Here is a 23,658-nt window from a genome sequence, read left to right on the forward strand (position 1 = left end):
TCTCCAAGGGATCTTCCCAACCCAGGGATCGAACCCAGGCCTCTCGCATTGCACGCAGATTCTTTATAAGCTGAGCCACAAGGGAAGCCCCATGTAAAATGTGATTTTTAAAAAAAATCAACATTTTCATTAAAAAAATAGAACATATCAGAAGTATTTGGAGGTTTTGTGTTAAATTTGGACATTAGATGCTTTTATGGGTATACTTTTTAATTTTTCAAGAAATATCCTTATTTTATTATTTTTTGAAATATTAATCACTTTAAATTAAACAGGTTTGTTTCATATATGATATAAATGTTTCAATGCCATTCTCCCAAATCATCCCACCCTCTCCCTCTCCCACAGAGTCCAAAAGACTGTTCTATACATCTGTGTCTCTTTTGCTGTCTTGCTTACAGGGCTATTGTTACCATCTTTCTAAATTCCATATATATGCATTAGTATACTGTATTGGTGTTTCTCTTTCTGGCTTACTTCACTCTGTATAATAGGCTCCAGTTTCATCCACCTCATAGTGTATACCTGTGGCGGATTCACGTTGATGTATGGCAAAACCAATACAATATTGTAAAGTAATTAACCTCCAATTAAAATAAATAAATTTATATAAAAAAATAAAAGCGATATGGGTGAAAAAAAAATAAACAGGTTTGGTCAACATGTCTTAGATCATTCTTTTTAATAATTCAAACCACAACTACAGCATTGTACCAGATTGGTTTGTCATGCTAGATTTTGCTTCTGCAGTGCTGACTCACCCCTAGTTTATATCAGCAATACATTGTTCAGTCTCAAAATATGGACTCCTTTTTACTTCTCCCTCTTCCTATATTAGCCTGTACATCTATAATGATTAAATCTGCTCATCTCTCCTTAAAAGGAAACATCCTTATTACTGTTGTCAGTTGGCATGGGGAAGGGAGGTCGGTGCCTCGTGAGTTTGGGAAGAGAATACCTGTGTCCTGGGTCCCTGCATTTTTCTTGTTGGCCATGTTAAATATCGACCTCCTGGAATCCACAAGCAGACGGTAGTATCCAGCCGTTAAGCAGGCCAGGTTCATGGCGTCCGAAGACTCCATCAGGAGCGTGATGGGCTACACAGAAGAGAACGCTTTGGTTAAAACCATCTCCCCTTAATAACCTCCCTCAAGTGACAACAGTGACATTTGTGCTTATGAAATGTGAACAAACGAACTTCTGGAGTGACTGTTTCACTGGAGAAACACAAGTGAGGGAAAGGTCAGGTGTAACAGAGAGCCTGACTGAAAAAAGTTCCGGTGACACTATTTTGAAAGTCTAGACATTTGGAATCTTTTCCAAGTTATATTGGGTTAAAACAAATAACACTGGTTTTGTTTCAAATCATTAATATTTTAAAAAGTCACAGGTAAGGAGTCAGTTAACAGATACGAATTCACCATCTGAAAAAAAATCACAGGAAGACTAAGTTTGGGTTCATGGTGAAAATTTGTGTTGAATTGAAGTAAAAATCAAGTGGAAATTACTGTTAAGACTGAATGAAAAGTGTTGAAGAGACCCAGGGGAAGGATACTTCTAAAAGAAATTGTAAATTCACAGGGAGGGGAAAATAGACATGGGAGTTGAGAAAAGGCCTTGCCCCAACTTTCTAGAAACATAATTGGACAAGGATCTTGGGCATACAGGGAAGCAACTATTCTCGTTGAGAAAGGGAGGGTGGATAGGCTGGTGTGTTCTTGTTGAAAAAGAGAGAAAGTGAGAGGAAAATAAGGGAGCAAGAAAAAAGCAGACAACCAGAGGCACAGAAACAGCGAGATGACAGGTCCCTTGCTTTCACTGCCAAGTGTAGGACACTGGCCAGGACGATGGCCTTGGGTGATGAAACCTAACTTCCGTCCCAAGGCCTTAATCAACTCGAGTTGCTGCCTTTTCCTTCCATTTCAATGGCAGTCTCCCTCCAAGCAGCCCCGCAATTCTTTTATATAAACAGGAAACCATCCACAGGGTCTTGTCACCTCCTCCTGTTTGAGATAGATTATCCCTGTTATCAGGTCTGTGATGACTGCACCCGATACACCCATTCTTCTGCCCCTTTTACATGACAGGCTATATTGCTCTTAGCATCTTTGGTCATGGACCAGGACAGGTGTGCCAAGTCTACCCTTGGTCATTCATTGCCATGAAGTCAAGTGCAGTGCCCTGGATTCAGCCCATGAAACACCATGGGCCATGACCGGCGTGCCTAAGCTCCACGCTCTCCCTTGATGTGTCCTTTCTGTTGTGTAGAAGCCCATTTCCACATTCTCCTCTACTCTTAATCTGCCCCTCCCACAGCACTGGGGGGTGGGGTGAAGCTAGGAGTGGGTTCTTCCCCCGTTCTCAGAGCACAACTTCTCCCAGTTCAACCTGTTTCCTCTGAAGACTCACTGGGCCTTTTCTCTACAGAAATGTCACATACATTAATGCTGCCAAAATCCAATGACTCATCTATGACTGGGACAAGACGGCGGGGACAGGGGACCTGGATTGCTTCCTGTCAACTTCTGTTTGGGGAGGAAATGTCTGCCCTCTGAGGACAAACTCAGATGGCTGTTTCCAGTGAAATGGCCATGATATTCAAGGGGCCAGATGTTCGGCCACCACTAATTGCTACAGCATGAAAAGACAGATTGACTGAAATAGTCAGTCTTTCCAAAAGAATGAGCACATATGCATGCTACATCAAAAAGGGAATGGGGAATCTAAACAAAGTTGGGAAGACTCTCCCTGACTCTCTACATAAGAATCATGTGTTCTAGAAAGTAAGTAGGGAAACATTTCCCCCACTCCCCATCACTCTGGAGCCAGACGGGACCTTAGACCCAAACTCATTTGCTTTCTCATATAGAGCTGAAGAGATGGAGCTCAGAGAAAGAGGGGGACTTGTCCCCTAATCACAGAGCCATCTAGTGAGGACTGGAGCCCTCATGTCTGAGTTGAGTGGATTTTTTCTTTACCCATTTCACCACTGATGGGCTGCAAAGGTTGAAATTTTGCTTGCTTTGTAAATATCAGAAGCACTATCAGGAAGCAAGGTCATATGTCAATATCTGAAAGACTTACCTTCACATCCAGCACATGGAGCTCCACCCTCACCAAGCTCTCCTCTTCAGTAAACATCTCAATCCTGTTGACATGGCTGAAGTCAGCTAAAAGAGCCACCAGATTGGTTTTGGTGTTTATGACGTGGCTTATGCCATAGCGGGGTCCCACCAAGAGGGTCACTTCTGAGCGCTTTTCTGCCTGCTGAGAAAGACATGTCCACAAAATTTTAAAAATACCAGACTTCTGGCAATTCCCTGGTGGTCCAGTGGTTAAGACTCCATGCATTCACTGCCCGTGGTCCATGTTCCATCCCTGGTTGGGGAACTAAGATTCTGCAATTTTCATGATGTGGCCAAAACAAATAAATAAATAAAATAACAATGAAAATGCTCTGAAGCACCAGGCATAGTTGAACCTGAGAGTCTGTTTTTCTAAGATTACATTTTCTTTAGAAAGTATTCCCAGGTTATATTGTACTAAATCATCCAAGTAGAAGAACCAGATATATGATTACAGCAAGGCTCTGATAAATTATGAATAATGTAGGAAGTAAATGTTATCATAGTATGCATATTCATTATCACGAGAGGCTATCAGAAATGAGGATATTTTTTTCTCTTTTTCAAATCATTCTGGCCCAATGATTTAAAAGGAGGCCATTGTGAGAGTGCACCAATTCTCTCGGCTCTTCATATTTCCTTTTCTGGGGCATTCTGCAGTGATATTATCTAGCTTAACATTTCTTCTGATATTTTCAGACTAGGGTGCAGTCAATTAGAAATGAGGGCTGGAAAAGATTCACAGCTGATTTGCTTTTGTCATCAAAGGCAGCTCATTCAAGACAGCCTAGGCAGTGACATTTTGAAGGCCTCTGTGACTTCCACAAAAAAGCAAGAAAAAGAAATTACCACTAATGTTGCCTTGAACACACGGCCCCCATACAGTCGGAGGTCACTGAGGAACTTGAGATAATGGACCTTGGCTTGCAGTGCGGAGAGCTAAGGAGAGAAAAGAAACCTCAGGTGTTCACTCCATCAGGTGTGATTTTGTTTCTGCTGGAGACCAGCCGAAAACAAAGGCAAACGAGAAGGATGCTTCCACTGCCAACAGATGGGGTGTGACAAGGGCTCTTCATGAGGAATGAAAGTAAGCTGACCAAGGGCTGTAACAGGACATCTAGCTTAAAATTTTTGTATTGGGCGGGGGAGGGGGGGAGTATAGATATGCTGGGCCAGGGCATTCAACAAGTCAGAACAAGATAATAAAATTCTCCACTGAAATGGGGTGTGCAGAGTTTGTGGGGGCTCTTTTGAATACATACCTTCAATCCATAGAAAGCCTTTTAAACAGGCTCTACCATCCCATCTTGTTTCTTCCAGTCTTTGTAAGAGTTTAGGGAAAATGAGCTTTTTGAGCATCTATCACTGTGGAAATGTTTGAAATTCCTATCTAAGTCTCTAGAAATGTAATTCCAAGAATCTAGCGAGTTTCATAAATGATTGACAAATGAAATTTTATCCAGTAAAATTGATCCTTAAGAAGACTTAAAAATGTAGATTCCCATATCCTAAAAAAATACTTGATTGAAAAAAGTCCACATTTCAATGTAAAATATGATATAAAACTACTATATAAATATAAAATAGATAAACAACACGGTCCTACTGTGGAGAATAGGGAACTATATTTAATATCTTTATAATAATCTATAATGGAAAAGAATCTGAAAGCAAATATATAATATATATACACACACATATACATATAACTGAATCACTGCTGTATACTTGAAGCATTTTAAATTAACTATATTTCAATAAATCTTTTTTAAATTTAAAAAAAATGAAAGAAAGAAAAAAGTCCACATTTCATAACAAATGTTCCAGAAGAGTTTGTTAGGGGTGAAGTTTTCCAACAAGGTGCAGAATATCAAGTGGCAAGGGCTGTAAAACTCTGTTTTCAACTGCAGATAACTTGCCAACTCATTTGTTAACTGTACCTCAATGCGCTATCCTTCATATAATTGTAATTTAGTACCAATCATCCAGCCTACTTCTTTCAAAAATCCAAAGCACTTTGCAAATTGATGCGAAAGCAAACCACTCACTCTTAACTAGAAAAAATGACCTTTATAGAAGGACAGTGATAGACCGATCTTAGAGCCGTTATCCAAATTATTACAAAACCAGTGGGCCAGGCGTGGGGGAAAAAAAATCACACCAAGTCAATTAAAAGAAAAGTAGCTTTGGGCAAATCAGAACTGACATTTAGAACATCTTGACCCATGACATCCTGCTATATTTTCATAGGCTGAATACTTACAGAAACTGAGGAGTAAGTCAAAGGTGACTGGTAGTGTGTCGAACTTGATTACATGTTTAAAAACAGTCATTGGGGTGATGAGGGAGCGGAAACAAGTATGTGTTAGCCAATAAAAAGGACTTAAAACCAGATACTAAGACCAAGAAACTACCCACAGAAATAATTTGTACTCCAGTCACACATATACTGATGGCCGATATCATTGAGAAAATGTTCTTGGGTTGGTAGGCTGCCTTCAGTTTTACAGTTTACATAAGGCTCCTTCTCTCTCTAGTTTCTAAAACCTTTTGCTTTTTATTACCAATAAACATAACTCTCTATTCTGACCAACAGTATATTTTTAAATGTTCTTTCTGTTTCTTCTACTCGATTAAAAAAAAAAAAAAGATTTTAACGCTAATGATGGTGAGTGACAGAACTGAACTTATCTTCTCTCTAAAAGTACAATTCAGTTCATTGGTTGTCAATTGGGGTGATTTGGACAAAATCTGGAGACATTTTTGTTTGTCATGATTGAGGGGATGGGTGCTGACAGCTCATGGATAGAGACCAGAGATGATGCTAAATATCACACAGTGCGCAGGACAGCCCTTCTCCCCAACCAAAAATGATCTGATCCCAAATGTCAAGAGAGCCAAGGGAGAGAAACTTTGGTTTAATTAATGTGGCATCAAGTCTGCAGGGACCCTTACTGACTGCTGTGCACTTAAGCTGGTCTGAGTGGTATGCAAAACTATGATGAAAATATGAAATTATTTGGCAATTCTGTCCTCTAATCCCAAGGTCTTAGAGGCTTTGCAAGGTTCTCCTGCATGCACATGTGAACGTGCACAAACTCTGTACAATAAGGAGTCTATAGTGTGCAAGGAATAAATAGGTCTCCATAAGAATACTTATTTTTCATTAGTCTTAGAAACATGTGAATAGTTAAAGTAAGAGAAGGTTATATAGTGTTACAGCTTCTGAAAATCTGGTGCTAAGTATTTTATTCATGGGCTAATTTTAAACATTTTTAAAAATGCATGCAAGCCTCTCTCTTTAAAATCCATTTTCTATTAAGATGCAAATGTGATACCTTTTTACCAGGTGGTACCAAGTTTTGATTTGCTTTGACAAGGTGTGAAAGTGCTTTCTTTATGTTCTTCTCTTTCATGCTTTGCAGCACAGCAGAGGGAAGAAAAGTCTCTAATCCCCATTCTTTCCTGCAATAAAGAGCAGATCTTTAATTTCACATTCTCGTGATGATTAGTTATCTAAGACAAAATGGCGCTCTGATGTTTGTTGGAACAAACGAATTCTTATGAAGGCAGAGAATGGAGATAAGTCCCCAATAAGGGAAGCAACCTTTAATTTACACTCAGGAAACATACTATTTGATCATTAATCCATATGTTTGCATTTTAAAAGAAATGTATTCCTCACTGTCCAGAGAGGAGCATTTGGGATCAATGGAAATTGAAGAGACACTTTATCCATCCCACCTCTGAGTCTCTTAAAACTCACTCACATGTCTGTGTTTGTACTTCCAACAACTTTTCCCCATCCCTTTGTTTATTCTCATTGTCACCTCCCCTGTCTGCCCACGGTCGTCTTTCTCTATTCGCTTAGAAGGATGAGTATACCTCCTTCATGGTCCCAAACCATTCTTTCCTCCTCATCTCCCTCACCAATGGTGATTTCCTTAGAAACACACAATTCTCTTTTCTCCCACCCAGATAATGTCTATCTAACTCCTTCCATCAATAGTTCTTGCTGAGGTGGGGAGTGGGTTGCCCGTATGGAGTCAGGATAGGGTTTAGGACCCTTAAGTGTGTTTGGTACTGAAAGGGAGATGTAACCATCTCTCATAGGTGTGGCTATACTAGGAAAAAACAAACAATGGGACTGGGTTAGTATATTCTTGCCAAGAATCTATTTCTCCAACAATTACTAGAACCCTATCCTAAGACAGTTCCACGTTTTGAATTCTAGGAAATTATCCTGATCGGTCATGTGCCCAACCAGTATCTTCTAAATTATATGAAGACTTTTGAGAAGGCTCTGGTTATTTCTCCTGGTCTAGATTCTCTCTAAAGAAGAGTAGGAAGTCAGCCTCCCTCCACTTGGCCATTCACATGCTTTTCCCTAGTTAAGATGGTGTTTTTCATGATCACCATTTGCTTCCTCCTCCTTCTCCTCAACTTGTACTTATTTTCGCCCATCATTTGGCACTTCTTATGGACTACCTTGTAATTCTACTTATATCATTATTTTACATCATTATTTTTCATTCTATGTCTTGTCTTTATAATCAGATCACAAATTCTTCAAAGGTTAAGATAACAATTTATACTTATTACTATTTTCTCTTCTCCTAGTAGAAATATCATATAAAATGCTCAGTGAACATTTGTTGTGTGAATGAATTAATTAATGAGAACATTAATTAATCATCACAGGCTCTGCAAGATTCTTAGGCAAGCTAGGTATCTCTGGAAGTTTTTGACTGTACCATGTCCAACCTGGTAAAATGTGGGTACAGAGAGTAGGAACAGAGATGCATTTTGGTTGTCTGAAAATCATCTCAAGTTGTGCAGGCCACCTTTTCAAATGGGATCCAATCTCATCTGTCCCCCAAAACCTCAGAAAGCGGATTGGGTGAGGGTGTGAAGGGATCCACTTGGGTGTGAGACCTCTTTGTGAGCTGAATCTCTCTTGGCTTCCAGAGAAACTAAGAGAGAAAGAAACAAACCATCTGCAAAAAGAAGTGTGCTGAGATTGGAAGGCCTATGGTTCTCAAACTGCACACAAGGATCTGTCCCTAGGCAGCGACAGGGCAACTGAGAATGGCAAGATCAGGGCGCTGGGAGTCCACAAGCTGGAAGCTCTCATCTTCCCCACAAAAGGCTCTCAAGCCTGCTCAGAAGCCATTTTGCTGTGTGGGAGAGTCAATCTGCCACTGTGGAACCTGGGGAGGCTTTGCAGGCAGCCAGCCCATGGGAAACTTCTTTGGGATGGAGGGTTTCAATCAGCCATATGCAACTTGGAGGTGGAACAGACACTAAGGCTTTCAGTGTTACATGAAGATGAGGCTTCAGCCCCACCATAAACTTTGAAACACGACTATTTCTTTTTCTTAGCATTAGAGCTGCCAGGATTAAGAAAATGGTGAATGCTTTAGGCAACTGGATCACCCGCCAACGGGAAGTATACAGACTGGGAGACAGAGGGTTCGCTTTTAAAGGATGACTTACATGAGCTTGTCAACTGAGGACAACATAAATTGCTTTTTTCTAAGAAGGCAGGCTCTTTTCCAGCTAAAGAGGTAGTATGCTGTTATAAATGCCATATTCAGCAAGAGAAGGTATTTATGTTCCAAACTTTTGATTCATGAAGCAAAGTTTGTATGGCATCCTTTCCCATGCTGTCACAGTTCTTTATTACCAATACCAACTTACCTGATTATGACTCAAGAAATTACTTTTTATATGACATTTTGATCATCCAAAGGTAATCTCTGGTTATGCACACCATTTTCTAAACACAGGTCTTCAAATGATTACACAAACAACAGTGCAAAGCGGAGTCCCACTGCCTTGGTTCAAATCCTACCCTCCCTAGTTAATAGCCAGTGTGATTTGGATAAGTTACTAAACTATTCTCAGCTTGCTCATCTGTAAAATGGAGTGACAGTTCTACACTTTTCATAGGGAGGTTGTGGGAATCAAACAGCTTAATGTCTGAAAAGTGCTGAGACCAGAGCTTGGCTTGGAGCCAAGTTCATTTAGGAATTTTAAAATGTACGCTTCATTTGCAATGTGACCTTCAGTTTAACCATAGTTGTCTGAAGGTGGATTACAGAAGAAATGGTCTCTTCCACCGAAAACGAACAGAACATTCATATATTTTGCCTCTGGTTAACAGATGCTCTGCCACAAACAAGATCAATTTTGGAAATACACATACACATCAAAAATACCCTTGGGCATTAAGGAGACAGCATCTTTGTCTTCAAAATGGTTCGGAGAGTCAGCACTTACTCGATGTACTTGAGAGAGATTTTCTGCGTTTGCTTGGTGGTCACGGTTGCGATGTACATTTGCAGCGCTGCCAGCCTCAGGGCTATGTCATATTTCAGCTCCGGCCCAAACCTCTCCTGAACGACATCGTTACAACTCTGAAAAGACACCAGCAGAGGGCGCAGCTTGTCAAAGGATGCATCATGTCGCCCTAGAGTGACACGCGTTTCTTCTGTGTCCCACCTTCACTTCCACGTGAAAGTGAAGTGAAGTGAGTCGCTCAGTTGTGTCCGACTCTTTGCGACCCCACGGACTGTAGTCCATCAGGCTCCTCTGTCCATGGAATTCTCCAGGCAACAATACTGGAGTGGGTTGCCATTCCCTTCTCCAGGGGATCTTTCTGACCCAGGGATTGAACCTGGGTCTCCTGAATTGCAGGCAGATTCTTTACCATCTGAGCCACCAGGGAAGCTGCTTGGAATTGAGTCAGTATTTAAGTATACGCACACAGACCACACAAACATTGAACATTCATCACAAGCGAGCTGCTAATTAAATATTTAGCTTTTTTTGTAAAAATAACGAGGAATTTAGGAATGGAATTCCCAAACACAGGTGTCACGACTGAAAACGTGAAACCCTGGTAACATGACGTGGCTTGTGGAGCTAGGCTACCGGGATTGGAATCCTCGGTTCCAATCCTCTTTCTCCACTTTCAGTGTGTGACCTTGGGCAAGCCCCTTAATTGTTCTGTACCTCAGTTTCCTCTTCTGTGAGTTGGGGATAATACTCCCCATTCACTGAGTCGTGACAAGGATTAAATGAGTTAACAAGGTAAAGCCCTTAGAACTCCATCTGGTAAATTGGAAGCTCTCATACATGTTAAGAGCTGTCATCATCAACATCACCCTCTTCCTAGCATCCAGAGAGGCTTCAGGGAGGCAGAATTAGAAGGCGATGGAGAGTAGCAGCTCTGGACCTACACCTGCTCGGGAGTCCTGGCTTCACTAATGGCTACCTCTGTGTATAACCTTCAAGCAGTTAACTTTGCTCTTGCAGCCTCAGTTTACTCATCTGTACAATGGGAATTCATACTAACAACGTGGCCAGAGTAGGGAGGGGGGTGAGGATGTGAGATGCACTCTTTGTCACAGTGCCTTGGTACATTCAGTGAAGGGTGGCTCTTGAAATTGCCAGTCCGTTCCAGTGGGGAGTGCCCTCACTGTGACTTTGAGGGAGTCGCTTGGCTTTACTTTGTTCACATGTAAAAGGGCAATGCCTACCTCACAGGGTTTGGGGTAAGCATCAGATTGAAGAGGTGCTGAGACAGTGCTGTAACATGCCAAGCCCTCCAGGACCACATGGTTTTAGGGTGCCATTCTCACTTCCTCATGGATCAAACACTGAACCGAATGGTGATGAGAAACATGGTCCCGAATAAGCATATTATGCATGTGTGTTTACTTATCTTTGTTATGGGAAACTAAACTCTTGGGCTAGAAAATACAGCCTCTTTCTCCCTTCTTTTATCCTTTGCCTTGCCTCCCAAATGATTTCAAACAGAAAACTGTATCAGGATTTGCTTGGCTCCTTTCTGAGATAAGTACATTTATGACTACTTCATGCATTGATTTGACTGAATGGGAACATGTACCCTCGCAAAGGTCCGTCTAGTCAAAGCTATGGTTTTCCAATACATTTCACAAATGTATGTATGTGAGAGCTGGACTATAAAGAAAGCTGAGTGTCAAAGAATTGATGCTTTTGAACTGTGGTGTTGGAGAAGACTCTTCAGAGTCCAACTTGTCATTCCTAAAGGAAATCAGTCCTGAATATTTATCAGAAGGACTGATGCTGAAGCTGAAACTTCAATACTTTAGCCACCTGATGTGAAGAACCAACTAGTTGGAAAAGACCCTGATGCTGGGAAAGATTGAAGGCAGGAGGAAAAGGGGATGACAGAGGATGAGATGGTTGGATGGCATCACCCATTCAATGGACATGAGTTTGAGTAAACTCCAGGAGTTGGTGATGGACAGGGAGGCCTGGCATTCTATAGTCCATCCATGGGGTCGCAAAGAGTCAGACACGACTGAGTGACTGAAGTGAACTGATGGTTTCTGCACACAGTATTTGCCCTTTGGATACCTCCCAATGGCGCTCTGGTGCTATGGAGTTATGCCCTGCCTACCTGCTCTGGCTCTCTGCCTCTCAACCCACCCCTCACCCCCAAGAGTGAAGCCACATTCCCTGCCCTCCATTCTTCATATGCTTTTCCTTCTCCACTTCTCCTTAAAAGTCTTGTCTATCTGGACTGGACTGCACTCTGGTTGGAAATGGGTGTAATTAGAGGCAGGAGACAGGGTGGCTCTGAAGGAAGACAGCCTCTGGGAGCAATTCCAAGCTGCCATTTTGTTTTTGTGGCATTAGATCTACCAGTTATTTTCAAGAGCTCAGGACTGTCCACAATGGGGCACCATGCATTTCAGGGTCCAGTTAGGGTCATTTTGAGGGATAGGGTGCCAGGCCATAAAAGGTATTCAAAGAACCATTTTTTTTTATATATATTACTTCATTTTAGGACTGCTAAAAGGACTTGCACAACAGATGTGAAACAGGATTTTAGCATAGAATTTAGAGACAAAAGGTCCAAGTGGGATCCTAGGCTCTGTCAACCACTAATCAAATGACTTTGGACCTGGCATTCCATCTTTCTTGAGTCTCAGTTTTCTTATCTGAAAAAAAAAAAAAAAAAAGCTAATGACAGCTAACTCTCAAGGTTGCTAGTATACCTGTGAGGATGTTTCATAATAAAGACTGTGCTTTATAAAGGTGAGTCATCACTATCACTTCTCAGAATTGCGACTGAGGTTGTTGTTTCCCACTCCTGTATTTAATCAGACTTTAATTTTTTTGTTTAAGTGATTAGTCACTAATTACATTATATAATTAGTTCAGACTGATCCCAGAGAACTACTGTGACATATGACTTATACATATTTTTGGTACAAATTATGCATTTATTACTCTCAAGTGCATTATTTAAAATAGTTACACATGCAAATGGCGGTCGCTGATTTGCTTAACAGAGATCTCAACAGACTCCACTTTAGACCTACAAAAATTCATTTATAATGAACATGTGAGATATTAAAAAAAAAAAGAAGATACTTCTAAAGTGTTAGAACACATTTTGTAGCCTGATTATCCTGTTTACCAATTGGTGTACCATCTTTTTAAAAAAATAGACGGTGGACAGTAAAATGTCAGCAGAGCTTATTATAACTATGAATTAGAAGAGTCAGGATTATTAGGGCTTAGTGTTATTAGATATGTTAAAATCTGTAAAATACTTCATGGTCCATTAATGGTTAAGACATTTCTATATATTATCACTATTGAAACCTCTGTGGTCATTGTCATGGCTCACCTCATCAATGGCCACTGCCCTCAGTAAGAGCTCACTAAGTTGAATTGATTTTTGGCTGTGTAATGTGATAGACACTGTTTCTGTTTCCTCTTTTGTTCTCTAGGCTAATTTTATTGCATCCTTTTAGTACCTTAAAATCAACACTTGGGACATAGAACCATTTGTAGGTCCATGGACTCATGGTAGACACGTAATTTTAGACAAACTGCATGTTCTATGATACAAGGCATTTTGAAACAGGGGTCTGAATCTAAGAAATTTTCATTTCCTGTTCTCAGTGAAGGATAAATGAGATGATGATAGATTAATTTTGGTCTCTATCACCCACCATAACATGGTCCCCGCCCCCACCCCTGCCCTGCTACCCATCACTGGCTACTCCTTGAAGGAGTAGCTAGTCCACCAGCCAAGCAACACTCAAGGTAAGAAAGCAGAAATATCTTCAGTCTTCAGCTAGTCCCAGGGCAAGAGTCCCAGCAGGTTTTCCTGTTCTCAGGACAGCTCCACAGGTATAAAGGATGTATCATTGAAATAAGAAAGATCTCCATGAACTGCATTCAATTTGAGCAAACAGACTTAAATAGAACCATGCTTAGCAGTACTCCCGGGGTACTTAAAAGGTCTCCCCTCCCCAAAACAAACACAACTGTGTTCTTCTTTTAGAAATGCAATAAATTTGTGATGTTTAAAACAGACGCCGAGTAAATGGTTTTAAAGCATCATCTTGTTAATGGGATGAGTATATAATTAGAGAATGACAACTGAATGCATATCGTGTTCTACAGCCATGTACTGATAGGCACCTGTAACTATGTATTTGCAACTAATAAGCTTAAAACATAGTATATGGGATGTGAGTTGCAGTGGCAGAGCCCTGGGTCGGTTCTCAGTAGGAATATGGGGAAGATGCAGTAACAGGTCAGCTGAGAATCAGGCTGTCCCATGCAGTCAGGTCTGGGTTACCTGGCCTTTGGGGAAGAGAGGATATTGTTGAGGGGTCCAGGGAACCAAAGTTTAACATTTAAGGAAGCCAAACTCATGGCGGTTCATTGTTCTGGGTAGAAAATGGAGTGAAGTGCACCGCACATCTCTCTATTTGGAGTAGGACTTCCTTTTCCTGACGATTTCAGGTTATCTACATGAACAGTAAACATCCTACTGAGCTCTAAATACCACAGTCTCCTCCAAAGAGGTGGGAAACATTTAACAGGCCTTTGCCTGAGTGCTCTCGTTGGTTGAAATGTTCCAGTATGTTCTGCTTTTCTCCTCCCACTTAATTTCTGCTCTCTAGGGCTTATTGCTACTTAATTCATGTCATTATTCCTAACCTCTGACATTTATCTTTTTTACATCTCTATGCCAACTTCTATTTTCTTTTCATACCCAACTTTTTAAAGCAATATTGTCCTAAAACCCCTACCACTTAAGTATTTATGTCGATTACAGGTCTCTATATATAAAAAAAAAAAGATCACAAAAGCTTTGCAATGTACAAGAAAATACTGAGAATAGTAAAAAAAAAAAAATACCAATTTATCAACTACCCAGAGTAAAGGAATATTTCTTTTCTTTTTCCTACATTCTTTGCTTTTTATTTCTTACTTAGGGCTCCAGCAACCTTTGACTTAACAGATATCCCCTAGCCAAAGAGAGCAGCATTTTTTTGCCTCCTTTTTCTGTGGGGGAAGGTTACATTAAGGTTTACAACCTCTTTGTGTAATTCTAATGTAGATGCTTAAGTATTAGGTAAGTGGGTTCTTACTGTTTAATGTGATTATATTGGGAATTTAAGAGTAATGGGAAGCGGTTATAGAGAAATATAGGAATACTGCCTAAATATCAAGTGGATCAATTCCCTTTGGGACAAACTAGCAAAGATTCTCATTTCCGGAAGCCTTATTTTTTAAAAATTATATCCCAGTATCAGACAGAGACTGCAAAACATACTATGTTCTTAAAGTTTTACTGCCTTGAAATTAGTAATTCTACTACAATGAATATCATGATGTTTTAGAACAATCTAAACACTAAATAAATGAATGAACAAAATACGTAAATAAAAGAGAAGGGAATTCTTACAGAAGAATGCCAATGAATAACTGAAGAAGAAATAATGGAATTAGGCAAATCATTTTCAACCATTACAATAATAATATTATTATTTGGGCAAGCATCATCAATGAATACTGAAATGAACAGGTGAAACGATAAAAAGGGAGTTGCAAAGTGACTTTCTGCAAATTACTTATTAACTAGAAAAGGGAAAGTAGTAATTTCTGGAAAACATTATTTAATGTTTATGTTGACAAGAGTCAATGTGTAAAACTTCCTAGAAAAAAAAAAAGAGTCAGTGTGAACCTTACCACAAAGGGGACAGAACGATACCATGTGCTTCCTGACACAATGCACTACAGAGGGCACGGGGTCACTTGTGTTGCTTTTCTGCCCCCAGTGCAGAGCCCCATCTAATCACGAGAAAACATCAGAGAAACCAAAACTGAGAGATTTCTACAAAATAACTGATCAGCATTCTGCAAAACTGTCAAGGTTGGGGAAATTAAAGAAAGGCTGAGGTAAGGCATGCTCCAGATTGAAGGAGACTAAAGTGGCATGCCAACTAAATACAAAATGAGATCCTGGAGTGGATTCTACTCTAGAAAAAATGGATATAGAGGACAGTTTTAGGACAATGGGCAAACTTTGGATATAAACTGTAGATCACATAATGGAAATGTATCAGTGTCACATTTGCTTATTTGGTTAATTGTGTAATGATTATATTGGAAAATGTCCTTGTTACTACAAAATACACTGACATATTTTGGGGTAAATGAGTATGGTTTTAGTAACTGACATTCATATGGTTCAGAAAAAATATTGTGTGTGGTGGGGGGCGAGGAGAATGTGTGCACACACTGAAGATAGAGTAATGTGGTATAATGGGAATAACTGGTGAATCTAGGTGATGGATATGAAAGAGTTCATCTACTACTCTTGCCACTTTTTCACAAGGATGAAATCAAAATCAAGTGAAAATTTAAAAAGCACCATGGAACTTTACTCAATATTTTATAATAACCTATAAAGCAAGAGAATCTGAAAAAGTATATATATACTTTATATATATATATATAAATATAAATATAAATATAAATATATATATAACTGAATCGCTGTGCTGTACACCTGAAACATGATATTGTAAATCAACTATACTTCAATTTAAAATCAAAGCACCATGGAATCCTTTTATAATACATTAAGCTTGGGGGAGGTGAGGGACGAAGAGAAAGAAGATCCCAAATGAAAGAATTCAGGGAGGAAAACCCCACAGTTTATTCATCCCACAATGTTAGTATGAAACATGTCCCAGTTATCACATACCTGAACATACAGATACTCAAAAGCAACTGGATCTCGCCTTAAAAGGTCAATTGGATCCTTTGGGACAAAGCTGATTCGGAAAAGACATCTCATCTTATGGGAGCTGGGCCTCTGGGTGACCTAGAAGAACAGACCAATGATAAGACTCCTTCAGGGCTGGCAGAAAGGTCTGTGGGCCAGAAGCAAAGGCAGCTTTCTCTGGACACTGAAGAAGGAAGTGGTTGAGGTTATTTTAGTATCTATCATCCATACTCATTCCCTGAAAACTGCACATACCTGTGACTTAGGTCATGTTCCCCCACAGCAGTCCCTGAAATGAGTGACTTCAAAAAGGAACTGTTCCCAGGAGAGGCCAGTGAGGGAGGAGAGGAAGGATGTCAGACAGCAGAGGAACCAGCTCAGGTCAGCCCAGCAGAGATGGCTGTGGGGTGTCCCGGGGAGATTCTGGTGGGAAACTTACCCCATGGATCCCCTGGGTGCACAGATAAGTCACTGGTTTTGGCCTCTCCCAGGGGGATGTGAATTTCCAGGTATGTACAGGATGGGTGCCAGCTGTCTGAGGGCAGTCCTCTGAAGATGCTGGCTGTTATAAGTGACAGTCACACACTCAAGGGAGGCTGGGGGCAGGGCGCAAAAGGAGCCCTGGGGGAAAAGTGCAGAGACGGTCCACTACTGTTTATTACTGCATACCACTGTCATGGCTTTCTCCCTTGGACTCTAGCATGACGGTAGCAGTGAAAACGTGACAGTGACAACCTGCATGACATCCAACTGAAAGGCTGGGGGACAATCGTACTGGCCCAGTCACTAAATCTGGAGTCCACAAGTTTCCAAAACTACCCCAATTTCTACTCTCATGATTTGTTCAGATTGTTCAAAGGGGCTGAGAATATACCATAGGTCCTTCAGGGTTAAGGACCGTGGATCCTTTTGAGTTGCTTTCCTTTCCCCCAGCATAGTGTGTGACACCTACTAGGTCTTAGTTTCTTAATTCTTTCTGTAACAAAAGGGAATCAGTCAATGGATAGTAGGTGGTTCACATACAGCTGAATGAATGAAAGACACTGGACTTCAAGAAAACAGGTAAAAAATAGAATAAAAAAATATTTAAAAAAAGAATGTAAATTTAACTTCCCTTAAAGAGGAGGTCAGTGCAATGAAACTAAAAGCGTGCAGCACGAACCCACACAGTTGTTCGACTTGCAGCTTTGTGCATCTGGGTGTCCGTTTTGATGCACTGGCATGCAGTTTCATGCACTTGCACGCAGTTTCATGCACTTGTAACTACTTTTCTGCAGCAGAAAAATCTGGCAAAAAAAAAAAAATGTCTGTGAACTGCTGTTTAAAAGTTCAAAATATGATGGGGATTTCCTTGATGGTCCAGTGGTTACAACTCTGTGCTTCCACTACAGGGGGGCATGGGTTCAATTTCCTTAGAGGAACTAAGGTGGGGCATGCTGTGCAGAGCGGACAAAAAGTAAATAAATAAATAAAAGTTCAAAATAGGGAGTTTCCTGGCTTTCACTGCCATTGCGTGAGTTCAGTCCCTGTCAGGGAATTGAGATCCTGCAAGCCATGTGGTGAAGCCAAAAAAAAAAAAAAGAAAGAAAAGAAAAAGAAAAACATGTTCAAAAGAAAAATAGTATTAATAACAGCTTTCTTGAGTCCCTGGCTTCCATACGCACACACTCACATACACTCTGAGAATTTACATCGCTGACTGTGCTATACAGAAGAATTTCAAAGGAAAAACATTCCACATGTAAAGGTACACTGGGCATCCTGAGAACCGGCTTTCCAGCTGTGGGCAGGATTGCAAAACTGAGCGAACTCAGGAGCCCATAAGCTCTAGGCTGGTCATCACTGGCTGATCATAAAGCAAACCAGGATGGAGGATATGTGGGACCCTAAGAGAGCTGGGTGCTGGCAGGGCTGCTGTTGCATGTAACAGTGACGTCACAGGGGGTTTGCCAGAAGATCCGCTCTGATGTTAGAAAGTCAGGGGTCATCGTATCTCTGGCTCCTTTAATTAGTGGCGGAGACTGGGGTTTGATCCCTGGGTCGGGAAGATCCCCCGGAGAAGGAAATGACAACCCACTCCAGTATTCTTGCCTGGAGCATCCCTTGGACAGAAGAGCTTGGCAAACTACTGTCCATGGGGTCACAAAGAGTCGGACACGACTGAGTGACTAACAGTCTCACTTTTCACAATCTGTGCTGAATTTTCCATAAGCCACCTTGAGTCTATTTTTATCAGTAGTAGGTTATACTAGTTTTGAGAAATAAATGCTGCTGCTAAGTCGCTTCAGTCATGTCCAACTCTTAGCGACCCCATGGACTGCAGCCCACCAGGCTCCTCAGTCCATGGGATTTTCCAGGCAAGAGTACTGGAGTGGGTTGCCATTTCCTTCTCCAATGCATGAAAGTAAAAAGTGAAAGTGAAGTCGCTCAGTTGTGTGGGAAATAAATGAATGGAATGCAAAAACATGCTTTAGACTCATTAAAAATGGCAGTCCATAAGAGTTACAGTCTCTAAAACAAGCAAAAACCCCAATTCTTGGAAATTTTAGGTAGTATGTAAATAACAATATTATTTTCTAGATAGAAGTTTAGTGTCAAACTGCTAAAAACTCAGGTAGAGTTGCTTAGCAGTTCCTTGGGGGTTTTCATCACAGGTAAATGTTTTAAAACAATTTTTGTTATTGGACATATTTCTTATACTTACTCCTCCTTTCTGTCATGCCTATAAATATTTTATGGGTCAAGTTTTCATATGTATTGAATTCAAAGGCATATAGCCAATTTGTTTCAGGATATTTACACTACCAATTTTCTGTCTAGAGAGAATATTCAAGTTTCAGCACTTTGTTATTAGTTCTGATGAAAGACAAAACAAAGCCTCTTTTAGAAAGATAAGGGAAGAATCATCGTTAGAGGGTTTTTGTTTCCTTCTAATGTTTTAAGAGGAATTTAAAAATTGGAAATCAACCTGGAATGAGAAGTTATGATTAACTAGCATCAGAAGAGATTTTTGAAAGAATCTCTAGGTGGTAGATGGAAGTTCTGGGGGAAGGCAGAAATATCAAAAAGTTGTGGGAGGTTTCCATTAGACTCATAGTAACTGGCTGTCCGCCCACATCCCTTTGGCATTTACTGCTCCAGGGTGAAGGCTGGTACTGCAAACACCTGTGACCATCTGTCAGTCCAGGGCAAACCAGAACAGCCAGGGAGTAGCTGTCCTTGGGAGAAGCCCACCCCCAATTATGGACAGGATGTTAGCAGACAAAACCCCAGTCCCCTTTCCCCTTGAGGGGGATACCTCTGAGGTGTGCTCTCTACTGGTTCCCAGTGTCCCCAGTGGGACTGAGCTCCAGCTGTCCACAGTGGGAACTGGCTTGAAAACATTCTTTAGTGGCAGCCCCTTATCCATTTCCCCTCCTATTCCTCTCCCATTATTTCCCAGTGTCGCCTCCCAAATAAACCACTGGAGTCTAAATCCTTGTCTAAAGGTTGGCTTATGGGGGAACTCAACAAAACACTGGCCTTTCACATGTGGGGTTCTGTATATCAGGGGTCGGTCCCCTATACAGTGAATATATCAAGGGTCATTACCCAATAACGATGAATATATCAGGGATCATTCCCCTATAATGATGAATATATCAGGAGTTGTTCCCCTATAATGACAGATGTCATTCCCCTATAACGAATAAAGAAGTCATCTGGTTCCAAGCGTGTTTTGGTATAATAACAAACAATAATAAACAATTAGATGAGATTTAAAATATCAACAGGTAGATAAAAAAAAAGGTCAAGTTTAGAGAGAAGAATATAAATGAACACAAATACTGACTTTGTAAGAAAGTCATCACATTAAGTTTTACTAAATCGAAAGAGTTGAGGATAACTCCAGGTCCTGATGTGTGGCTTTTAATTGTGTGACAACCAAAAATCAACTAAGCGTGATGACACTTTTTGCTACTCCATCCATGTGGGGGTGACTTGACTGCCTGCCTCTCCTGGTGTCTGCTCACACCCCTGTCCAAAAAGTCCCCTCTTCATTGAACTCTCCTACATAAGAGAAAATTGGTGAAATCCCTTGTACATCCAACAAAGACCACGCCTGTGTGGAATCACAGGGAAAGTCATGGCGCTGTGCTGAGTTTAGCAGCAAAGCAGCCTGCCTGGCTCCCCAGCTAACAGGTGGGGGTGGCACCTTGGTGACCAGGAGCTGGGACACATTGAAAAGTGAAGTCACTCAGTCATGTCCAACTCTTTGAGACCCCATGGACTGTAGCCCACCAGGCTCCTCCATCCATGGAATTTTCCAGGCAAGAGTATTAGAGTGGGTTGCCATTTCCTTCTCAGGGGGATCTTCCTGATCCAGGGATCAAACCTGGGTCTCCCGCATTGCAGGCAGACGCTTTACCATCTGAGCCACCAGGGAAGCCCCCTGAGCCACCAGGGACACATTGGTGGGTCACATATTTATAGTGGGCAGGACTGGGTCAGGGATTTCAGGCTTCCAAAAAAAAAAAAAAAAAAACTCCGAGGTAGGCACTCGGAACTTAAAAGAACGAAATATGATTTGGGCTTCATTTAAATAATCTCAGAAAGCATTTCTTTTAATAGTTTCTAGAGATCAATTAGCCACTCCAGTATTCTTGCCTAGAAAATCCCATGGATGGAGGAGCCTGGTAGGCTGCAGTCCCTGGGGTCGCTAAGAGTCGGACACGACTGAGCGACTTCACTTTCACTTTTCACTTTCACGCAGTGGAGAAGGAAATGGCAACCCACTCCAGTGTTCTTGCCTGGAGAATCCCAGGGACGGGAGAGCCTGGTGGGCTGCCGTCTATGGGGTCGCACAGAGTCGGACACGACTGAAGCGACTTAGCAGTAGCAGCAGCAGCAGAGATCAATTATCGGAATAGGTGAATAAGTCATTACCATCACATAACATATATTTCTGCAGAGCCACCGCCCCCAGTGAGTCACTGCTGAGCCTTTGACAACTCTGCTTGTGAGAGCAACTGACAGTCTATGAAAAATTGACAAAAAGGGAAACATCACCTTGAGGTGTAAAATCCATTATGAATGCCAGCACTTCCTTTAGTGGGGCTGCCCAGGGCTGTGGGGAAGGCGCTGAAAAGATTCAAGGACAAGGGAGCTCGGGGCTGGGCGGCCTCTGTTCGGCCGGGCAGCGTGGACCACAGGCAGCATTCACGCACCTGAGTTAGGGTCTCCTGTTCATGAAGCAAAAGCAGCTTTGTTCCAGCCCCTTCCGTCCTCTGCTCCAGCATGAGGGAGAAATGTTCGATGCCTTTGATGGAGAGCTTCTCTTGAAGGGTTAAGATGACATCCTTACAGAGGAAACATTGAAGATATGTGATCAAAATCAAGGTAGTCCTTTTAGATTCCACATGTAAATGACCTTATATGCAAAACAGAAGCAGACCCGCAGACATAGAAAACAAACTTGTGGTGATCAAAGGGGAGAGGGGGGAGGAATAAATTAAGAGATTGCAATTAACCTATGCACCCTACTATATATAAAATAGATAACCAACAAGGACCTAGTGTGTAGCACAGGGAACTCTGTTCAGTATTTTGTACTTATCTCTAAGGGAAAAGAATCTGAAAAACAATATACATAGAAATATACATATCTATATTTCTCTATATAAGTGAATCACAGTACTGTACTCCTGAAACTAACACAAGATTGTACATCAATTCTACTTCAATTAAAAACCAATCCAGGTACCCTCTGGAGTTAGTAGTCAAGATAGCCAAGGAGTTTACCATGACTGAAAAGTATACAAATAGGCTGATTTTTCCATTTTGTACGTTTGACTGATTCTTAAGCTTGATGCTCCAAAGACCCCCCGAAAGATACAGATACGGGCCTTCTTTCTCTGTTTGACCTTTTCCTGGCCAGCCCCCACCCCAATTCTTTATGGACTTCAGACACGGAGAGGCAGTCAGGTGCACGGCTGGAAGAGGATTTTACCTATCACCTAAGGTCTTAGAGAGCCCGGCCACAGATTGTGCAGTGAAGTTGGCTCAGACACCCTCATTCTAAATGGGGAGGCAACTGAACCACCCCTGAAAGCGGTCTACCCCAGGGCTTGGCCTGCAGGCCAAATCCAGCCCACCACCTGTTTCTATAAAATAAGTTTTGCTGGAACCCAGTCTCGCTCATCTCTTTATGTATGGGCTGCTTTCGTGCTCTGCCTGGGCAGACCTGAAACTGGTGGCAACGGAGACTGTGTGGCCTGGGAAGCCCAAAATATCTGCTATCTATCTGGCTCTTTACAGAAAAAAGAAAAAGCTTGCCAACCCCTCTGTAAGGGCACATGGTGGTGGAAAGGAAACGGGTAGTAAGGAAACGGGTTCTGCAAACAGTCGGGTTTCTACCCTGGTTCTCTTCTGTATCTGCTGGCAGCTTAGGGTCGGTTACTTCACTTTGAGGTACCTTAGTGTCCCTGTCTGTCAACCAGGGATCATAAAGATACCTGCTGCAGAACAGGTAGCAGGATTACACGAGTTCATACATAGACAGCACTGATTACAGCACTGCTTGGCACACAGTTAGGGTATCAAGTTGATAAAAGAAATTTTCACATAATGAGGTCTTGGGAAGTCATTCCAACTTATGCATGAGTTAACCTGAATTTTGCTAACTCGAACAGTCTGTCTGTGGCCTATCAAACATTGTGCACCTGCTTTAATTATTAAAGTAAAGGGCCCATTGACCAGAAGTCATGAATTCCCAGGTTAAAAATAAAGGTGAAATGTATCCTTTTCTGGGATGCCAATGCTGGTCTTTCTTTGATGATAGGACTCCCTACCTGGGTGCCAAGGCCAGATTGACTCGTTGTGTACATGCTGGTCTGGGTTTGTTTTGAAATCCTGAAGCAATGTATGCTGACCTGTTTAATCTTCTTTTTTTCTGACAAGATATAAAACTGTGCTGAAAACCATGCTTTTCCTAAAGCATTCTGGGAAGCTGGCTTCAGGTCTATAGTCCTCAGTTTGCCTCAAATAAAACTGTTTTCTATTCCGATTTTTGATTGTTTATTATTTTCATCGATGTAACAATATACGTATATCAGCTTCTATTTTAAATCTCTGAGGAGGGTAGAATGAACAAGCTGTGTCAGTAATCCTTTATATGATTAAACACTTATGATCAGAAAGGTGTTCTATGCACAAGCACAAGTGTACTGCAATGCAAACAAATGTCGTCAACCATTACTTTTTCATGTACTTGAAAACTAGTAAGTGATCTCTCTTCAAATATAATTAATACTCAGATGCTGAAAATCCCATAGAGCAGTGGTTTTCCACCCAGAGAAATTTTGCCCCACAGCAACATTTGGCAATATCTGGAGATACTTTTGGTTGTCACACTGGGGTTGGGGATGCTATTAACATGAAAGGAATTATCTGATCCAA

The 23,658-nt window shown here is 41.3% G+C and overlaps 1 protein-coding gene across 4 annotated transcripts in view; it reads right to left on the reverse strand.

The window, feature by feature from the left end:
• The window catches only part of FRMPD4 (FERM and PDZ domain containing 4), a 554,242-nt gene that overhangs the window by 19,454 nt on the left and 511,130 nt on the right, over positions 1 to 23,658 (reverse strand). For all 4 annotated transcript variants that reach the window (XM_070784969.1, XM_070784967.1, XM_070784968.1 and 1 more), the window contains 7 exons: positions 21,429 to 21,560; positions 16,201 to 16,320; positions 9,408 to 9,544; positions 6,464 to 6,590; positions 3,975 to 4,064; positions 3,085 to 3,267; positions 959 to 1,097 (listed from right to left, as the gene is read on the reverse strand). In XM_070784969.1, coding sequence (XP_070641070.1) covers positions 959 to 1,097; positions 3,085 to 3,267; positions 3,975 to 4,064; positions 6,464 to 6,590; positions 9,408 to 9,544; positions 16,201 to 16,320; positions 21,429 to 21,560 — 928 coding nt within the window. The remainder of the gene's footprint in view (positions 1 to 958; positions 1,098 to 3,084; positions 3,268 to 3,974; positions 4,065 to 6,463; positions 6,591 to 9,407; positions 9,545 to 16,200; positions 16,321 to 21,428; positions 21,561 to 23,658) is intronic.

This window comes from Bos indicus, chromosome X, assembly GCF_029378745.1.
Source record: "Bos indicus isolate NIAB-ARS_2022 breed Sahiwal x Tharparkar chromosome X, NIAB-ARS_B.indTharparkar_mat_pri_1.0, whole genome shotgun sequence".
Taxonomy (NCBI): Eukaryota; Metazoa; Chordata; class Mammalia; order Artiodactyla; family Bovidae; genus Bos; species Bos indicus.